This window comes from Tribolium castaneum, chromosome 6 (assembly GCF_031307605.1).
Source record: "Tribolium castaneum strain GA2 chromosome 6, icTriCast1.1, whole genome shotgun sequence".
Lineage (NCBI taxonomy): Eukaryota > Metazoa > Arthropoda > Insecta > Coleoptera > Tenebrionidae > Tribolium > Tribolium castaneum.
Window position 1 is genome coordinate 11,138,815 of NC_087399.1, and position 19,697 is coordinate 11,158,511.

Here is a 19,697-nt window from a genome sequence, read left to right on the forward strand (position 1 = left end):
TTTGTTTTACTAACACGTATCAAATAAATGGTGCTAAGTTAAATCCTTAGTAATAACTAAAATAAATATACTTAATGTTTGACACAACTTGAAAAAAGTCAACAAAACATATATTTTTATCGTAATTCCAATTTATTGTTTTGAACAGATAAACACAGGGAGTGGCAATAAAAACTGCAAAAAAAGCTTTCAACTATTTTTTCGTTTAACAGTAATTAAAACATGAATTAAATTAACAATTATTTGTGAAAGTTTCACAAACCTTACCATATAATAAATTTAAACCATTTCTTGAAACATTTTTACCTTGTGAAAAAACCTCTCCCAAATAACTTGAATTCACTAAATTGATAAAAAATGGTTTGCTACTGACTTCAATTTTACGGCAAATTACCTAAAAATATATTTAAATGGCGCAGCTTTCAAAGATCTATGCTAAATACATAATGGGTTCAATTCACATCTTAGAACTGGTGTAAAACTTGGAACTTATTTTTCATAATTGTTGAGAATTAAAAACCGTTGCTTATTCAGAACCAAATGAAAGCAAAAAATAGATCTCCTTTAGCTAAGCATTGAACTCACTCAAGTGTTTAACGAAAATTTTAAGCCTCATTAATAATGCCGTAATTCTCGGAAAAAGTGTAAACCTGTCGTGTCATTCTTTATCGCAAAATTTATAATGTGTACATAGTAGATAATTCACCCGATAACACGTAAATGTTGATCAATGATCATTGATCATAATGGACTTGTGATTTTGAAACTAAGTTGGCAACATTGAATGAAATAAAGAGACCGTCCAACAAATTTTTGTTATCAACGACATGATTTGTGGTTTCATGAGTCACTGTATAAACAAAAATCAACGCAAAAATAAAAGAACAATAAACTAGATAATATAACAAAACATGGTCGAAAATGGTCACGTTCTATCACGAACAATGTATTTTAACCAAATTACTGTTTTACTTTCCGTCTATCCTTCCGTCAATCTTATTTTCTAAACATTTTTGAAATAATAAAATTAAAAAAATATACGGGGCTGTCCCAGCGATGTTTCGGAAACGAGTTACAATACAAATTTACGTTTTTTTAAATGGAACACCCTACATTTTTTTGCATTTCTAGATGTAGCTCTTAAAACTAATGATTTTGACAAACTTTTTTTGGTTGATTTTGCTTATTTTCTGAAATATTTTATTTTTTTTAACAAAAACAAGCTCTTTTTAGAAATGTGTAGCTCAGAAACTAAGACTCCTAGAAAAGTCAACTTTCACCACTTTAAAGAAGAGAGTTCAAACTTAAATTCTGTATCAATTGATTGGCGTATTGCAATGAGGAACGTAAATAATTTAAGAAGTTTGTTAAAAGTTGAAAGCAACTCAACCGCGAATCATTTGGTGAAGTTTATACGGGGATTTAAAAACTCGCCATAACTATTATTGTTTCTAGATACATAATTAAAAGATCATTTATATGCAAAAATAAAAAATAGTGTTCCATTTAAAATTTTTAAGTTATTTCACTTTTAACAAACCTCTTAATTTTTTTATTCCCTTGATCGAAGTAAGCTACGAAAAATGGATTCTTAAAGTTCGAAAATTCTACTTTAAAGTGGTAAAAGTCCTACTTTTCTAGAAGTCTTAGTTTTTGAGTAATGCATTTTTAAAATGAGCGTGTTTTCGTTAAAATAATTAAAATACTTCAAAAACCAAGCAAAATCGACCAATAAAAGTTTAAGTCAAATTCATTCGTTTTAAAAGCTACATCAAAAAATGCAAAAAAATATAGTGCTCCATTAAAAAAATATAAGTTTGTATTACTTCTTGTTGGATTTTCTTGGCGTGGAAAATAAATAAAATGCTTCTTTGCCAAAACAAAATACCTTCAGTTTTAACCAAATCATTAAAAAAAATGTTAGTTTTTACTTAAAATTTTTCAGAATTTTTCTACAAGTTATATTTTTTGTAGTATGTAACATCCAAAAAATAACAAGAAATACGTAAAAAAAATCATTTTTAAATTTTATTTTTTTTATTTAATTTTTCTTTAATTATTTTTTTAAGACAATTCTTTTTCGTAAATCATGCAAAAAACAATTAAGCATCGTTTGTTTTAAAATGGCATAAGAATCTTTTTATGCAGCGACTTAATGCCAATCAATTAATTCTGACAACGAAAGTGTAGAAATATTCTGAAAAAATTACACGTGCCTATACAGAAAAATATAAAGTATTTTAATACCAAACACCGTTCTGTGTAATTACTAGTTCTTGAGATACACTAAAAAATACATTTAAGCGAGACACACCTGTAAGTATCGAATTTTATCATACGTAATAGTAATTACGTGAAAAAAATCAAATTTCCCCAAAATAATCTACCATAGACTGGACATAACATATGCATAACAAAACAAGTCCCCTTCAGTTCAAATTTCCGATGTGTAATTGTATGGTTACTGAACAAACAAATCCATAGAATTTCAATTAGACAGGAAAAAGAAATGAGACATGATCACCATCAAGCGTGCAATTCTTTATTCAAGATGACAACACTGAAATCATAACTTCCTTGTCACGCTTGCCCACCAAGAATTCCAAAAAGAAAAATATTAGTCAATCAGATTTTTCACAATGAATCACTCCATTTAATAACTGTTGCTATCTCTATGCACCATCGATCGACAAATCAAACAAAAACCAAATCGAGGCTAACAAAAATCAACGAAAACCGTTAGGCGTTAGTCATCGCTGCAGAAATTCAGATGATGTTATCTGCTCTTAAAAGTGGACACATTCCGTTTGCAAATACGACCAGGTAGTTGACAAGTGCCCAAATATTTGTGGGACAGGTAAATACAGACAAACGGACGAAGGGTTGGCTATCATCAAAGCGGACTGACTCAAGATAACAATTATTATTGAGACAATCTGATTCGAAGAAGCGATAACAAAACAAGTGTTTACACAATAATCAACCGATAACAATTATTACAAAATTGGATGACAGGGCTTTGACATGAAGTTTGTAGACTTTCCTTCTGTTATTATTACAGCAAAGACAAACAAAAACAAAAAATGTATGTCAAGATTTGTTTAACAACAAACATGCAATTCTAGCCTCACACTTGGAAATCAATCCGTTTTAAATGACCATTGGAGCGAAATGTGCAATTTTAATGCCCAGCCTTGACCTTGCCATGTGTTTTAACTAATACAACTATAATAAATCACCAAAAAATTAGCCCAAGTTGTTATTACTCAACTTTGCCCAAATAAAGATTAGGTAAGTTTCAGTGTATCTAACAATTGGAGCACCTGTAGCCCATCCCTTGTCAATGTTTGTTTTGATAAGATAACCATAGAACAATGTGAAATTAACCAAAAACCACACCTAACCCTACTCACCCTCCGGTAACAGAAAAGGTCTTTTTGGAGCTTCTGGCGTTCGGCGCTGGGATGCGGCCCTTTGGCCTTAATAAACTTGAACATTTCTCCTTATTCTGTAAAAAATAAAACGGCCTTAATTCATTTTCCCTTGGGAATTATTTACAAAACAATCATGACATATGTCAAATCCCTACTTTGTTCGTTGGCCAACGCCTGCTCGACATGCCGATAAATACAGGTAAAACAGCCGAAAGTTTGACACCTGGCCGGGAATTGTTAATTAAGGATAATTGTGCGTTGTTTACCTGTTAATTTGTGCTCGACTTGGAATTTTATATTCATGAATTGCACGAATATGCACTAATTCTGCACTAACGCTAACGCACCATTACACGTAGTTGTGTCACTGACCGGCAGAATATGAAAAGTAGGCGGAGAATGCGCTTGGTACGGCGCTGCCAACACCACGCACAAAAATCACTAAACACAAAGCGAGGGGACGCTACCTTTCAAATTTAAATTTATTTACGAAATTTTCTACAACCAAAACAGTAATTATCACAGGTGGGATTGTTAAATGCTCTCTCCGGTGCCAAACGACGTTCCGCAGGGGTTTGGGTCGAAACCCAGTGGGAAAACTGCGTCGATTCGGCCGATGTTAGTTCTGGTCCCTCCTCCTCAAGGGGTGCCTGTAGTTATAAAATACTATATTAAAAACAAGTTTCATAAAGCGCGAATTCAGTTTCAAAAACAAGTGGCGTTAACCACGAGTTTTTTCAAGGAGTGAGTGCCTTAAGGTCTTATGAATCAAGTTTTTGATACTTTTTTTTGTAATTTGCCCCCTTTTTGCCGTTTTTAAACAAAAATTGTTATTCTAGTCTGTTTAAGGATGTTGTGACAGATAGTAATATCTCAATTTTGAAAGTGAAAAATTGATTTAAAATTTTTGTTTTATCAAAGTTTTGTCAAAAAACAAGAGTTTGGATAACAATGGAGGTAATCTTGCATGAGCGCCCCCTGAAATTGTGGAATTCTCAAAAATACGGTCCCCAATTTGCTTCTTGCCAACCTAAAAACTTTCGTAAAATGTTTCACCAAATAATGACTATTATGACATCGCACTTGATGACGTTGAGTGCTTTAAGATGCCTATTAAAACATCAAAATGGCGGCAAATTACAAAAAAATTATAAAACAATCAGACAAAATTAAAATTGAAGCTATAACTTGAGGCAGTTTTTTTTATTTGGTTGGCAATCTCGTCGTGGTACTTACATTGCAAAAATCACACTTATTTGTTGGTTTAGTGCCAAGAGATAATTTATCGCCCGTTTTTAAGATTGTGGTAACAGTTGCGGGATAATTAACTTGTAATTCGTTTACAAATTTTTTCATTAATTGCTGCACCGACTTGTAGGGATTTTCATCGCGTTTTCGATATGTGACCGGTTCTAAACTGTTTAAGTGGTTGTAAAATGCCAATTCTTTCAAATCAAAAAGGCGCAAAGGTCGTAATATTTTAACAGTTTCATCCCTAGAATCGCAAAATCCCTAAAAATTAAATGTGGTTTTGTTGGTTTTACTTTTTAAAACTTACCGCATTTAAAGATACAGTAGAACCACGGCCTAAGGAAATGTCGGTTAATAGTTGTGAGGCCACATCGTTGGAAATTTCAGGAGTGAAAATAAATTTGCAATTTAAATGTTTAGCAATTTTTACGATTAATTTTTGTCTGAAATTATATAAAATTATTTACTTTGATTTGGGTATAAATAAAAAAACTGGTCAAGAGTGCTGTGCAATAATTGAAGTCAGTCTTTTAAAACAAAATATCGTATCATTTTATTAACCGTAACAATATCTTCACAACATAAATTATAAGTAATCGAAGCAATTTTATAGTTAACTTTAAAGTTAACAGCAAGTGAAAAAAATTAAGTTATTGTGACTTGATTTGAAAAAATATATTTTAAAAAGTTATTTTAAACGAAAATAAGGAAAATAAGGAAGAAAAGAAGTAGTTTTATTATTATCTGTGTTATTTACTTATTATACAAGACAATAAAATTTTATTTTTTCTTCGAGAACGATTGGAGAAAATAATGGTGAATTTTATCGTCTTGTACCATACAAAATTTTATTCCATCCTCCATTATTTCGACTGAATTACTGAATTATTTTCATTGACAATTGAAAAGTACACGAGAAAAACGACCTCAGTTTATTTCAACTAATGGGGTACCTCTGTCAAAACACACGATGAAATTTTATTTTACCATAAAGTAAAGAGCGAATAAAAAACACTTTTTGATATTTTCTGGCAAATGGTTTATTTTTGAATAAGCAATATCATTATTAAAGTTTGAAGGAAATTTATGCAAATAAACTAAAGTAATGTTACTTCATATCAAATTAGGTAATTTTTGAGCCAACATTTGATAAAAATGTTCAAAAAACCTGTTAAAATAATTTAAATTTGAAAATTTCAAATTTTTTCAGTGCAACATTCGTAACTCATTCTTGAGCGTCTTTTTTGCTTATTTTTGACATTAATTTGTTAGTGTTTGGCTACAGAAACATGCTTACACACAAAAAGAAATTATTTACATTTAAATTTAATTTGGTGATTTTTAAGACTCAAACATAAAGTTTTAGTTCAAAAAGTGATAACAAAAATTTCATATTTTTTTCGATTTAAGTGCTTCCAAAATAAACAACATCTAAATGTTAATTTAGATAAAATTTGATGATTTTTGAGCCAATTTTAACGAGATTTTACTAAAAACATAAAAAAATGTGTTAAAAGTAAACTTAATGATTTTCGAAATTCGTTTCTGACTGAAAAATATGTTCAAATAAAAATAAAACAAAATATGTACATCGTAATAGAGAAATCTTGTGAAAAGTGTTAGTACTTTGCTATAAAAAAATTATAATCAATAATTATACAGGGTGAGTCCATAGTGGATTATCTTATCTCTGACATGTCCTGAGATGCAACCAAAAATACAAATTGCATTTACCACTTGGAGAGTGTTTAATTTTTAAAAACATTAGTTAAATCAACATTGGTTGTTTATCTTTTAAGTAATAATAGTCCATAATAAAATTTTAGCAAAACTGTTAAAACAAACTTGCCAGAACCCAAACAATGTAATCGTGGATTAATTTTTATTTTTTTTTAATAATTACCGATCTGGTCTGCTGGAATCAGTATTATTGGTCGCATATTAACAAAAATTCAGAAATAACCCACTATTCACTCATCCTGTATAATTATTAAAATAAATAATAATTTTGATTATTGTCATTTTTAACGTTGCTAGTTTTTGTCGAAATTTTTCAAAAAAACATAAAAACACATTGAAAAATTGTAATTTTTGATCCAATTTAATGTTCTGTTACGATTTTAAATTTATTTTCACAGCACTCTTTACCATTAGGTATTTATTTATTTACCTTGTAATATTTAAAAAATCGTTTTTGTTAGTCTCATTCAATTGTTGGTCTACAAATTTTGTAATAACATTTTTGTCATCTTCATCCATTTCCAAACGATCAAAATTTGCATGTAGTTCAGTTTCAACAGAATTTGTTGTAATTAATTTAGCTAACGAAGTCAAGTAAACTTGAAAATTAAAGCAAGCGACTTCTTTCTCAATTGCTTTAAGTATCTCGCTTCGATCGGTCACAGTCAAATGTGTAAACTCTTAAAAATAAAAATTTCATTACTGATGAAACAAATCCTCATCAAAACAGTTTTCGTTTCTACCTTCAATAAATAACACGACTGGTTCAAACCGCAACTTTTTGTGAGTCTCCAAGTCTAGTCCTGACCTGATAAAGTGCAAAAGAGCAGTGCTGGGATGCCCACATTTGTGTATAACCAAAACTCGATCGTTTGGACGAATCAATTTGTGTTTTCCTAAAGTCGCCTTAAATTTATGAGTCGCACCTGCCAAAAAACACTTTCTACAATATTTATCTTTCGAACGTAGGACCACAATTGGGATTTCCTCTTTACATTTGTTACATTTTGAAAATCTGAAAAAGTTTGGTTATGTTACACGTAAAACAATTAGTGATTGGCCTACGGTGAAGGTTTTTCTTTCGCAGGCATGTACTTGAGATTGTCGAGTTCTTCAAAATTGTCGTCCCCGATACTGCACATTGTAAGTTTAGAATGATTTATTTACTAAAACGTGGGTTTTGTTTTTTAAGGTTAGTTAAACGTCAGATTGCTTTGCCATTTATTTGGTTGGTGGTCCTGCTGTCACGTTACAAACTAAAAAATTCAGGGCTAAATTTAAATGTTTGCATGTTTTTTTTCGATTTTAGTACTAAATAAGTAATGCTAACTAAACTGAATATGCTGAAATTTTTTTGAATATTTTTTTATTCGCCATACGCCCTCTGGGGCATTTTAATAACCACAGGAGAAAAACAAGGACTGTCCTTTTTCAAGAATTCGAATCATAGATTTGAATCATTTTAAATCTGTGTTTTGAATTCATAATCAACGTCACCTAGTAGAATAAATGAAAACTGATAGGGAAAGTTATTAACTTATTACTTTTTACTTACAAAAAAATAAGAAACAGGTAAACAACAAGATAACAACATTAATAAAACAATAACAGTAATAATAATAATTTAGTTAAATCCTAATAGAATTACCTAATTTTTTTGATCAAATAAAATTTAATATGCTTTAATACAAATTAACAATAAACCAAGGTAAAAAGGTAATACAAAATTTACAAAGAAAGTTTTTTTTTTATTTTTTGCAGCTGAGAGGTCTTCATCATTACATTTTTAATCTTTAATCTGTTTACAGAAAGCTCAGTTAAAATTGAATGCATTGTTAAAAGTTAATTTGTCATTAATTTGTGAATGCAAGTATCTATAGTTAGTTCATTTTGGTCATGTGACCAATTAATCACGCATTTAATTGCGGATTAAAGTAACGCTTGTAAAGACCAACCCGAAATACATTTATAACTGTTCTATAAAAAATAGCTTTTTTTCTCCTTATAATAATGGATGATTATTACTGAATCGAAATATTGTAATATTAACACAAATTATTTTTTTTGCAATATGATTGGCCTATTGTGTTGTTAACTTTAATAGAGTTTTCAATAAATCGGTCCTAATAAGTACCTATCAGTTATCGAAATTTTACTATTTCTAATGTTATCCTAAAACATAGGACACTAAATATTTAGTAGTCGATTTTGTGCAAAAAATTACGTTGCTAACTCTAGTCTCTTTGAATTTTTATTTAAATAGTTATTTTTTTAAAAGCTAGCGACATTTTTTACGTATTTTTTTACTGATTGGTTCATTAATTAATTAATATTGATTAAAAGTAATTGTCGAAAAATTTTGAAATAATTCATAAGTAGGTGTAAAGTAAAATATAAAGTTAGGTAACAGCAAACGCTGAATTCTGTGTGATTAATTAATTATTACCTATTAGTTTCTGAGATATAGACTCATCTTTTTTTTGCTCGCCACCCTACTCTTGAAAACATTTAAAAATATCTGTGTTATCGCACAATCATTTAATTTTTGTGAACAATTTGGCCTAAAAATAAAATTAAAATGTATATTTTGTTAAGTATTCATTAGTGTTATTACATATTATAATACTATCCTTATGCAAGGTCACTGAAAAATATGTATTTATATAAATTATAAATTTAACTTTGACCAAAAAAACAAGAAAAGTTAATAATAATTGCTAAAATAACTCTTAACTGAAAAAGAACACATTTTAATAAAAAATATTTACCTGTATTTATTAAGCTTTGGTTGTTCCTTTATATTGCTTCTTCGTTAATTTATTATGCTAATAATGCCTTGCTGTCAATTGTTCAGTTTTCGTTAATAAATGTTTTTTGTAGTTACGAGTTTTTTGCCTAGTGACTTCAAGAATTTTTTTATTTCAATTGTCGTATATTAAAAAAAAGCACTTTAAAAGGTATCCATAAAATTTTATGTTATTTTTACAAATAAATCGTTCATTAAATCATTAAAGTTCAAAAGTTCATACCCCAAGCATATGAAATAAAGGTGTGATAGAAAGTTTAAGAAACATGAAATAACTAAAAAAAAATACTTAAAATTAGTTACGACGTTTTTGCTTAGCAAGGCAAAATAAAAATTGTTACACAATTGCTAAAAAACTGTAAGATAATTATGGCCATTTTGTCGGTCCGCCATTTTTTAAAATTAAACATAGGTACTATAGTGTTGTGTTATAATTTATAACGTGTGTTAGGTATGTGCTGTACAAAGAAACAGAATCCTCACTGTTGATATTCTACAGGTAAAAAAGACAATAAGTACATAAAAAAGGTGATTATAGTTAACACTCATAATTTTTTATTTTTCAAATAAAGCATAATTATTTTACTCAAACAGACTTCAGTTTTGCCTTTTTCTAGCATATTTTAATGTTGAAATGATAACATTATTGTGCCCTCTTTTGATAGAATTATATCCGATTTTAAAACGATATAAACGAAAATCTCATTTTTTTAATTTCAAAACAACTAAATTAAAGTTAACCTGTGTACTTTTACTACGGCAAAATTGAGAATTGAGGATAAAATTAATTTAAAACAGTTTTATGGAATGTTTTTCGTAATTAAAACGCAATTAAATCATCAATAATTACGTCGAAATTTACGTGATTCCAAGGAAGAAAACTCATCTTATTTTCGAAATTTTCCTCTAATGGAATGGGTTCGACCAAAAACTTTCAATAAATAAAAAATGTATCATCCGTAAAATAAGACGTTCTATTGTGGCACGAATGGTTTTGGAGCACGACAAAGGAGTGCACCAATAGAATGCGTGCCGCAATTACGTCTTATAAAACTAATATATGTGTAATATACAATTTTTTCTACTTTCTATTTTTGATGTTTGTTTTTGTTCACTTAACCTTATCAAAATCTGTTCAAATCATTTCCTCTTAATTTTGTTAATCATTCGGGCTTTATCAATAAACGAGTTGACGCTGATAACAGATCATACACCATATTACAGTGATGACACCCAGCGCTGAACTGTCAATACAACTTCTAAAAATTTACTAAAAAAAGTTACACAAAGGCTCTCTTTGTGAAACTACTTTCAATTTCACAATGAACAATTTGTAAAATCAAAGTAGAAAAATAAATATAAAGAATAGAAAAGAATATAGTATTTATTCTTTTTGCTTGAAAATACTATTTTAATATTACAGAATATATGTTAAATGTTTTTTAAATGTTAATAAATGTAATTTATAGCCACTTCAAAAAGTGCAAGGATTTTTAATATAGCATAATATAGCATAAAATTTCCTACAAGAAGTCTGTGGAGCCTTGTTTTCATCCAATAGTAAGTTTAGGTCCAAGAACTCCTAGAAAAGTTTTTGGAAAATTCTTAGACATCTTTTAATAAACTTTGAACCTTTAAAAATAGAGTTATATTACTTTGTCTTTTTTCTAAAGTGCACCGGTTTCGAAACGTTTTGAGTTCTAGTTTTCATTTGTTTTGTTTTTTTGGAACAAGGATATCGTTGAAAATATGCCTTCTCCAGGTCAATGTTTGTCAATAAGTCAGGGATGCTATCTTACCTGGGGGATGATATTGGAAGTAAGACTTTTGACTTTCTAATCTTTCAAAAAGAAACTTAGCTGGCTTTAAATATTTTTACTTAAGGGATGAGGTGAACATCTGTGTTTAAAACCAGTTCTTTTTCATATGCACTTAACATTTTTTTTATTTGTTGCAAGATATAAAGTTATAAAAATTTGTGGTGGGCTTTTGGATTCTTCGATAACAGATTTATGATAACAGTAATTCTAAACAAAAGTATTAAGTTATTTTTACCAAATATCGAAAATGTGGTACATATTTATTTAATTTACAAAGTCACAGCACATTTACTCAAAATTTCCGCATAAGCATTTTTGAAAATCTGAAAGCGTTTTTCCACAATTGAATCATCAAGATTATTGTCGAGGTGCAGCTCCAAGACTTTTTCTCTAAACTTCTTCTTCACTTCAGTTTCCAAAGCATCAGAATCAAGTCCTAGAAGCGAATAAGCGTCTTCCTTATCAAAATTATGATCTTTGATCCACTGGACGTTACTACCAACAATATCAAAACACAAAGAGGCCATTTGATCGCCAACTGTTGAACAAATTTCTTCAATGACCACATTAACGTCATTATTATTGTCACCAATCTTCAAATTAGAATCGAGATAAGAGACAAACTTTGTGACGCACTTTATTAATTTTGCAAGATTTTCTGCATTGTCGTAAGTTTGGGTGAAAACGTCAACGACTGTATTGTTCACTTCTCCCAAAATTCCGAATCCGATTTCTTTCAGTACGGTTGTAACTTCATTGTCACTGGTTATGAACTCATCAACGATGTCATCGATTGTTTCTTTGGGCACTGTCCGAATTTTTTCCACAAGGCCATGATTTTTTCTAATGGAATCGGCCAAATGTTTCTTGACCTTATGCTTAATCCAGTCAAAAACCACTTCAAACATTTGGGAAATCAAAGGCTTGACGACCTTTTCCTTAATAATTGATTTTGCAATTGACTTCGATGTATCCCAAGCTACTTCTTTGGCAAAATTCACCAACAGCTTACACCGACTTAACTCCTTAAGTTTACTAACGTTCTGTAGTTCCCCTAATTTTGTTACCCCACCCAATTTTTCAAACATTTTTGGGTCGCTTCCTTTCAACTTCAACAACTCATCCAGTTGTTCAATCTTCGTCATTTTATTAAACTTGGCCACTGTTACCAACTTCTCCAAACAGTCTCCAAGTCGGTCGACAATTTTGGCAAGTTTCGTACAAACTTTTTGCAAATACGTGCTTCTCCGCAGAAACGATGACAGTTTTCGGCAAAAGCTTACAGCTTTGGATAGAATTCTGACCGACTGAGTAACAGCACTCACTCCAAATGTTAGCAAGCTGATTCCGTACGAAACAAACTTGCCTTTGCGGAAATCGGCTTCGTTAAATTCCGTGTTACCTTGGGTCAAAAGTTGCATCACAATGTCGATCACTCCTTCGGAAATAAGGGTACCCGCTATGTTGGACATGAGTGGAAAAATTGGAAGAAAGGCAAGTCCAACACCAAGTGCTGCAATTCCTGCAATAATCTGGCCTTGAGCTGCTTTTATAACAGCATCTGGAACATCATGAATTTCTCTCAAACAGTAAACTGTATCAAGTCCAATGGAATGCAACTCGGTTAGTTCACAGAGTGTGATAAACTGGGTCAAGTCGGGATTTTTCGAAATGCTTGCTAGGTTTTCTAGTGTTGTTTCCGCACTTCCGGCAAAGTCAAGTCCCGAACCCTTTGCCAGATCGTCCAAAAGATTATCAATGTTAGCAGCATGCAAACTGAGGCAATGTTGACGAGAATACAAGTGTTTGACGAGCAGATTCTGACTGAGATTTTGGTGCAAAATTGCATTAAAATCATCCTGGGTAAGATGCGTCTGGATGTAGTCAATTTCTTTCTGTATCGCTCCTTTGGCCCGATTCAACCAATTGGCCGCTTCTTCTTTATACTTCTCGTTCTTGTGGAGCTTGATGAAGAAAATGTTGGCTACAGCCTTTTTGAACCGTTCTTTAATTTGTTCACCTTCGGAAATGGCAATTTCGAAAAGTTTCAAATAAACACCTGCCAACAAATCGAAATTGTTTGGCCCCCCTAATTCAATGGCACGATGCAACTCGTTTTTCGCTTGTTGGTTTTTCTCATCTTCTAAGTAACAATCAGCCAAGGCCACACAGTAAAACGGGTTGTGACTTATGATTCCATCAGCAATAGGTCCAGCTTTTTTCACAAATTCCCCAAACTCTTTGTCCTCGTTCGTACTTTGGATGTTGTCAATATTAAAGTTTTTCTTCTCCAACCAAAACGCCCAAAATTCCTTCAAGTCCTGGAGGACAAATCCAAATTCGCGCGAACTATCACTCTTTCTCAAGTTTGTGTAAAAAACTGAAAACTTTTTGAACAGTTTGTCCTTAAAGTTCAGTTCTTTGACCAGTGAGTTGTTGATTTGTTCCAACCTTTTGGATTCAAGCGCATCTCGTTCCCGCTTGATTTCGCTAAAACCCGGATCAGTTAGTCCAAGTTCGTCGACTTCGCTTCGCCGAATGATCAATTGAGCCGTCCCCTTGTTTCCTTGGCGTGAAGTTCGCCCAAAAGCTTGTCCTTCGACTCGGACATTACACGGAAGAAAACCAACACACACATGAAGACCACCGTTCGCTTCCAAACTTTCCTCAGTCTTGAAATTCGTACCACGACCGGCGATATTAGTGGCTAGGATAATGTCACCCACTTTGACCCGTTCCTCAGTTTCTTGGGCGTTTTCTTCATGGGCGAAGCTTCGAATGCGGAAATCGCCAGTTTGGACCAGTTCTAGATTCTTCCTGATGCTTAGGAGGTCTTCCTCTGTTTCAAAAATGGCCAGAACGGCTCTCCCTTCATCGATTTTTTCCAAAAGTTGTAAGGTGAGTTTGACCGGCCAGGAACTATCGTCAAAAATCAGACCAGGGAGTTCCTCAAATCTTTTTTCCTTGTAGGTTGGTAGTTTGGCATAGTTGACGTTGTAAATACTGGATAGGAGTTCTTGTTCGGCCCGGGAACCCAAAGTTCCGGTTAAACCAAAAATGTTTTTGTCGTCGTAACACTTAATGTAGCCAATATTCGAAATGAAACTACTAGTCAAACTTTCAAAGGTCAAATAAAGGTTGTGCTTCAGTTGCACAAACTGGTGCAAGCCATTGGACCAAATTGTATTTCTTAAAGTAACTCCAGTGTTGAGGTAATCAACTGGTGTAACAACTTGTTCCCCGGTGTCGTTTGTCATAATGCGGTATTGCTGGTGTTCGTGGCAGTTGTATTTGGCATGAAGTGCGTTTTTCAACCAGACGTCCAACTTTTCCGTGACGTATTCCTTCAAGTGTTGGGGAATCAAACACACGTCGGTTGGATTACTGGCTTTGATTTTCTCTTTGATGATTTTTCGCTCCTGCGAAACCGCTTCTTCCACCAACTTGTCATACTGTAGCCTTGCTTCCTCCTTATCACCCAGTTTCAAAATCGAGGCAATTTTCTCTTGAATTTCTCCAGCAAAACTGTCTTCCGCCTTCTGCAACTGTTCCCAAATGTTGATATAGATGTACCTTAGACACTCCATCCCAGGGAACGGTGATGCCAACTTGGCAATATGTCCCCCATTGTCAACCAACATACTATCGACTTCGTCCAAAATGACTTGTCCAAATTTTCTGCCATTTCGAATGTTGTAACCTTCAAAACTGTCTTTGAGATAATCAAACTGGAAATTACTAATAGTGCCGTAGAGAACATCAGCACTGTAACCAAGCTTGAAATCCCCTCCTCCGGGATTATTAGTCGAAACTGTGAGATTGAAAACGGAATAGAATCTCCTCGTTTCTGCAACACCATCAGCTGCCATAAGTGGATTGCTGGTAATGACATCAACCGTCCAACCTTGAAGCGCTCTGATAACAGCAAGCAATGAAATGATAACGGTTTTGCCTTCCCCAGTTTTGATTTGACACAATCGACCTTGACTAGACGATCCATGAAAGAAAACCAAAACTGATAGAATCTGAGTGTTGCGGAGACTGAAACCAGTCAGCAAATTGAAAGCTCGGTTGGCTATGGCGATAGTTTCGCAAATTTCATCGTCACTTGTGCCCAAAAGATCTTTTTTTGCTCTTGCCCACGAGTGGATTTCTTTGACTGTGCTGTTTTTCCAAGCTTCATACTTGCTTTGAACTAGGTTGTATTTTGCTTCAATTTGATGGATGTCTCCTTGAAGCGCCGAATCTTTTTGATTTGAATCATCTTGATCCATTCCGATCGTAATTTCGGCAAGGAGCTTGTCCAAAGGTGTGCAATCGTCCGCTGGATCTGTCTTCACTGTTGGGAGATTTTCAGCAATGTGGTCAATATCTTCAGGAACGAGCTTCTCTTCGTGATCATTTTCTTCGTTTTGAAGTCTAGCTTCATAAAATGATTTCATTTTTGCACAATCGATGTTTAAAATCAAACTGATGTTTTCCAAAGCATCAAACAGTTGTTTATCGACTTTGATTTTTTCAAGAGTCGTAAAAATGTTACGCAGGGTTTCCATTTCTTTGGGAAAGTTTTTCTGGATTTCTAGTTCGTACTCTCCTTCTGATTCTGTCTTCTGTAACTTGTAGTTGTCTTGTAACTTCTTGATATTTCCTTCATTCAGAAACTTGAGGCGTGCTTGTTTAATCTTGTCATGGTCAACGTTTTCCCCTTTTTCCAGCTCTTCCTCCAACACTTTCTGGTAACTTATAATGTCGGAACTTAAGTCCAAGGGTAATTTATTGATGAATTCCTTCAAAGCGGTCTTAAAATTGTCATTTTTGGACAAATCCAGAGTTGAATTGATCACGTTGTTAATTTTGTCGCGGTTTACATCACTAGTTTGACAAAACTTGGCTTTTGAAAATTCTTCAACTAAACTGGTTGGCGTTTTCTTCAAAAAATCAAGCATTATTTGTAAATTTCTTAGACAGAATGGTCCGTAATTATAATCCTCGTCTATTTTGTGCTCTCGTCCGTTATGTACAACAAATTCCATTGACGAAAAATGTTTTCTTAGCTCGTCTTCAAGTTTTGAAGGAACATCACCACCACTTGAGTCCTTGTACAGTATTAAATTGACATCACCTTGACGAGTTAAACAGAATACAACCCAGCGGTTTTTCTGTTTCTCAAATATTACAAAAGTTGGTTTCGTTTCAATTCCTACATTTTCAAAAACTTTATCGAAATTGTCGTTAGTTAACAGTTTAAATTGTTGACTGTACGAGTATTGTTCCAAAATTATTTTTGCATGCTTGGTGATATCTTTCTCATCGTAGGGTAGAGCAGATAGAAGTTTAGTCAAAGTTTCTTCTGTTTCAAGAGTGGTTAGTAAAGGTTGTTTCGAAATTTCGTTGATTTGTTTTCGTTCTTCTTCACGTTTTTTAGACTCGGACCGATGCATTGTGATTAGTTGGCCTGAATAGAAGACAATTTTATTTATTTGTAAAAAGGAAAAAATTAAAAAATCACTTACCGTTGAATTAATAGAACTAACGACCATTACACTATGTTTAATCTTGTGATTGAAATTTTCGTTTATATGCGTTTCCACAGGGAAAAATATCGAGAAAGATAAAGTAAAAAAAATAACAACAATGCACTAATTAAACAGGAAAATTAAATGAAAAAAACTTAATCCGTGATTATTGTCTCAAAGAGCAAATATCTGGTTTTTGATCGATTTAATTACGATTAAAAATTTAACAATTAATTTCGGACAGGCTTAAAAGATTAGATTAGATTAAGTTTCGCAAAAACATGAATTTAACTAATCAATATTTCAAAATTGTTTACTTTTTTTTAAATTATCTTAAATATAAACCGTCTCAATCGGCATGAAATCCAGTGAAAATGCCTTCGTACGAAACGCAACTTCGTATATTTAACAACACTTTTACCGATATTAAATCAACATCGGTTTCCGGAACAGACAACTACGACTGGGATGGTGGATCAAGACCTGACTACAATTTTGTCGGTGTTTATATCAAAGCCAAGTCCGCAGTGCAACGAAGAGCTGAAGTGAACAGATGGGCAAAAAATTGTCCATTTACCATGACACTTTGTTTTCAAGATAGGACAATCGACACCTTCAGGCTCAATCAAAAAGCGGCAATAGGTAAAGCAAACATAGATTTACGCCTATTGAGAGTGTCCCACAAAATCATCTGGAGACGCACCGACAAAAAAACCCTCGAGATAGAAATCCAAAACACTGAACAACAGTTGCAAGAACAAGTAGCTGAGAAGTTGAAGAAGGAAGGAGAAGCATCAGCTAAACAGAAACAGTACGAAGCTGCATTGAAAAAACTTGACGAGGCTTTGAAATTAACCCACAAAGCTTCAACTATCGCTGAGTGTAAGAACCAGCAAGGGGACATTTTGATGGCTCAAGCCTGGGATTTGGAATTGAAGGAAAATGCTGCACTTGCTGAGAAGAAGTTTAAGGAAGCAAAGGAGAAGTTTTCGCAAGCTGGTAATCAAGAAAAAGTGGGTCTTGTCAATTTAAAACTCGATGGGAATAAGCTGTTCAACGAGGCAAACGAGTTGGAAGCGAAAGCTTTTGAGTTGGTCAAAAACGCAAAGACTGGGGAACAACTTAATTCGGCACAGGATATGTATAGGGAAGTTTTGGCTAAGTATGAGGAGGCCAAGAAGAAATTCGATGAAGGGGCCAAGAGGGATAAAGTGAATTTTGGAGAGAGTGCCACTTTTGTCAAAAGTCAGATCGACGAAGTGCAGAAAGTGATAAATGATATTGAAAAAGCTGAATTGAATTTGAATATGAATGAGGTGCATGTTAATGATGAGGAGAAGAAGACGGAAGGGGAAGAGGAAGTGAATAAAGACCTGCATGAAGAAAGAGATGGATAAACAAAAATTACAAGCGGGGATTAAATAACACTATAACCATTATTTAGCTTGTTTATGATATTGTTAAACAAATAGTGAAAACAATAAACATTACCATAGGTATTGTAGATAATTTAAAAATAACTTATTACTACTAGAATAATCTTGTTCTGAACTCAAAAAAAATATTCCTTTTTCCGTCATGCCCCTGTTTAAGTTCTCCTGTAATGGTTTGGAAAGTATAACAATAAGGTAGAGGACTCTGATGTAAGATCTCATTTAAATTTCCTGATTTCCCCAGGGAAAACTTGTTTCAGGCAACTTGGGAAAGTCAGATAGTTCTAGTTTTCACAAAGTAAAACTAGAATTCACAGTCAAAAATTTAGGTTTTAACGGGTTTTTACGGTAAAAACACAAATTTAGAAGTTAACGATTTTAAAATAAAACACAAATATCAAAATAACTTTTAATTCATCTTTTGTCATTCTTAACGAAGGATCGTCTCAAAATCGCACATCTATCAAAGCCACTAGATAACCTCTAGCTTGCAAACTCTTCTTCTATTTCGTTTGAAAAACGCAAAATGCGCAGTAAAAACACTTATTCGAATGTTTATTTAAAATTTTCGAAATTCGGATTGAGAATAAGGTAGTAATTTGAATTTGTTAACACAGAAGATGACACACGACAATGCACAATTTTCTCTAAAATTTTAGACAAGATCGACACAATACTTATTGGTCAAAAATTTTAGTATCCTTTAATATATTCATAAAAGTCACCAAAAATATCGACATTTTTTCGATTGCCTTTAAGGAAATAGGATCATTCCATTTGAAAAAACTGAGTTATAGTAGTTTTTTGAAAACTATTTTGAAAAAAATCATATTACCTATGAATTTTGACAGTTGACAATTTCGAAAATTCTAAAAAACTCTTCGAACCTTCGGTTATCGTATGCAAAAAAAAATTCATTTAACGCAAAGGATTCAAGAGCTGTAATATCTTAGATAAACACTTGCACATAAAAATTTCAACAAAAAAATTGATATGGTAGCGCTCAGCTCCGTTTGCGTGTGCGTCATCTGACATTTCTGTTACTACGTTTACATAGCAGGGGCATAGCGGTCAAAAACTGTCAAATATTTTTTGAGGTTACGAAGTGTTTAAATTATGAGTTGTTACAAAAAATAGAGATTCACAAAACAAGAACTAATAAACGCAGAATCAAAAACCTAACGAAACGCAAATCACAAAACACAATAAACGAACAGAAAATACTTGCGATTAACACCGATAACACTTTCGACAACCATGCGATGACGTCTATAATTTACTGTCAATGTCAGTTTGACAAATTCGTGACACTTGACGGTGTTGTCGAAGTGCACATGTAAATTCATGTTCAAGGATACCACCCTTAGATACCCGTTAGCTGTTTAAATTTGCATTGTTTTTGATAATTTTTTATAGCTTTGTGTTGGTAATGAAAAAATGAAATTGATGACGCACACGCAAATCGAGCTGACCGCCACTATATAAGTCAAAAACTATGCCAGATAAGTACCAAAAACTTTGGTAAATTTTACTCAGCTTGAAAAGGTGGATTCAAATAAAAAAAAATATGTGGTTACTATTTAAAATTTTAAATTTGGCGCAATTTTTTTGTAGTTTCGGAAACTTAGCCATTTTGAAAATAATTTAGTTTGAACTAAAGGAAGGGTCGATTTGTATCGCATACAAAATTTTAAAGC

At 32.6% G+C, this 19,697-nt stretch overlaps 3 protein-coding genes across 9 annotated transcripts in view; all 3 read right to left on the minus strand.

The window, feature by feature from the left end:
* l(2)gl (lethal (2) giant larvae) overlaps positions 1 to 3,853 on the minus strand; it is a 35,335-nt gene extending 31,482 nt beyond the window's left edge. For 5 of the 7 annotated variants that reach the window (XM_008201761.3, XM_015982245.2, XM_015982244.2 and 2 more), the window contains exons 1-2: positions 3,701 to 3,852; positions 3,414 to 3,508 (exon numbers count right to left, since the gene is read on the minus strand). In XM_008201761.3, coding sequence (XP_008199983.1) covers positions 3,414 to 3,497 — 84 coding nt within the window. In that variant the 5' untranslated portion in view covers positions 3,498 to 3,508; positions 3,701 to 3,852. Of the gene's footprint in view, positions 1 to 3,413; positions 3,509 to 3,589; positions 3,647 to 3,700 lie in introns of those variants that run through there. The other 2 variants (XM_015982243.2, NM_001293598.1) reach the window with 2 other exon arrangements.
* A 45-nt stretch (positions 3,854 to 3,898) lies between these two features.
* On the minus strand, positions 3,899 to 7,666 carry Ctu2 (Cytosolic thiouridylase subunit 2). The gene is made up of 6 exons (XM_961840.4): positions 7,491 to 7,666; positions 7,169 to 7,440; positions 6,856 to 7,105; positions 4,993 to 5,128; positions 4,671 to 4,946; positions 3,899 to 4,084 (listed from the first exon to the last, which is right to left on the minus strand). The coding sequence occupies exons 1-6, from the start codon at positions 7,565 to 7,567 to the stop codon at positions 3,917 to 3,919; spliced, it is 1,179 nt and encodes a 392-aa protein (XP_966933.2). The 5' UTR covers positions 7,568 to 7,666; the 3' UTR covers positions 3,899 to 3,916.
* Positions 7,667 to 11,271: 3,605 nt separating this feature from the next.
* On the minus strand, positions 11,272 to 16,697 carry LOC103314809 (hypothetical protein). Its single transcript, XM_008201762.3, has 2 exons — positions 16,565 to 16,697; positions 11,272 to 16,506 (listed from the first exon to the last, which is right to left on the minus strand). The coding sequence occupies exon 2, from the start codon at positions 16,490 to 16,492 to the stop codon at positions 11,321 to 11,323; it is 5,172 nt and encodes a 1,723-aa protein (XP_008199984.1). The 5' UTR covers positions 16,493 to 16,506; positions 16,565 to 16,697; the 3' UTR covers positions 11,272 to 11,320.
* Between the last annotated feature and the right edge of the window lie 3,000 nt (positions 16,698 to 19,697).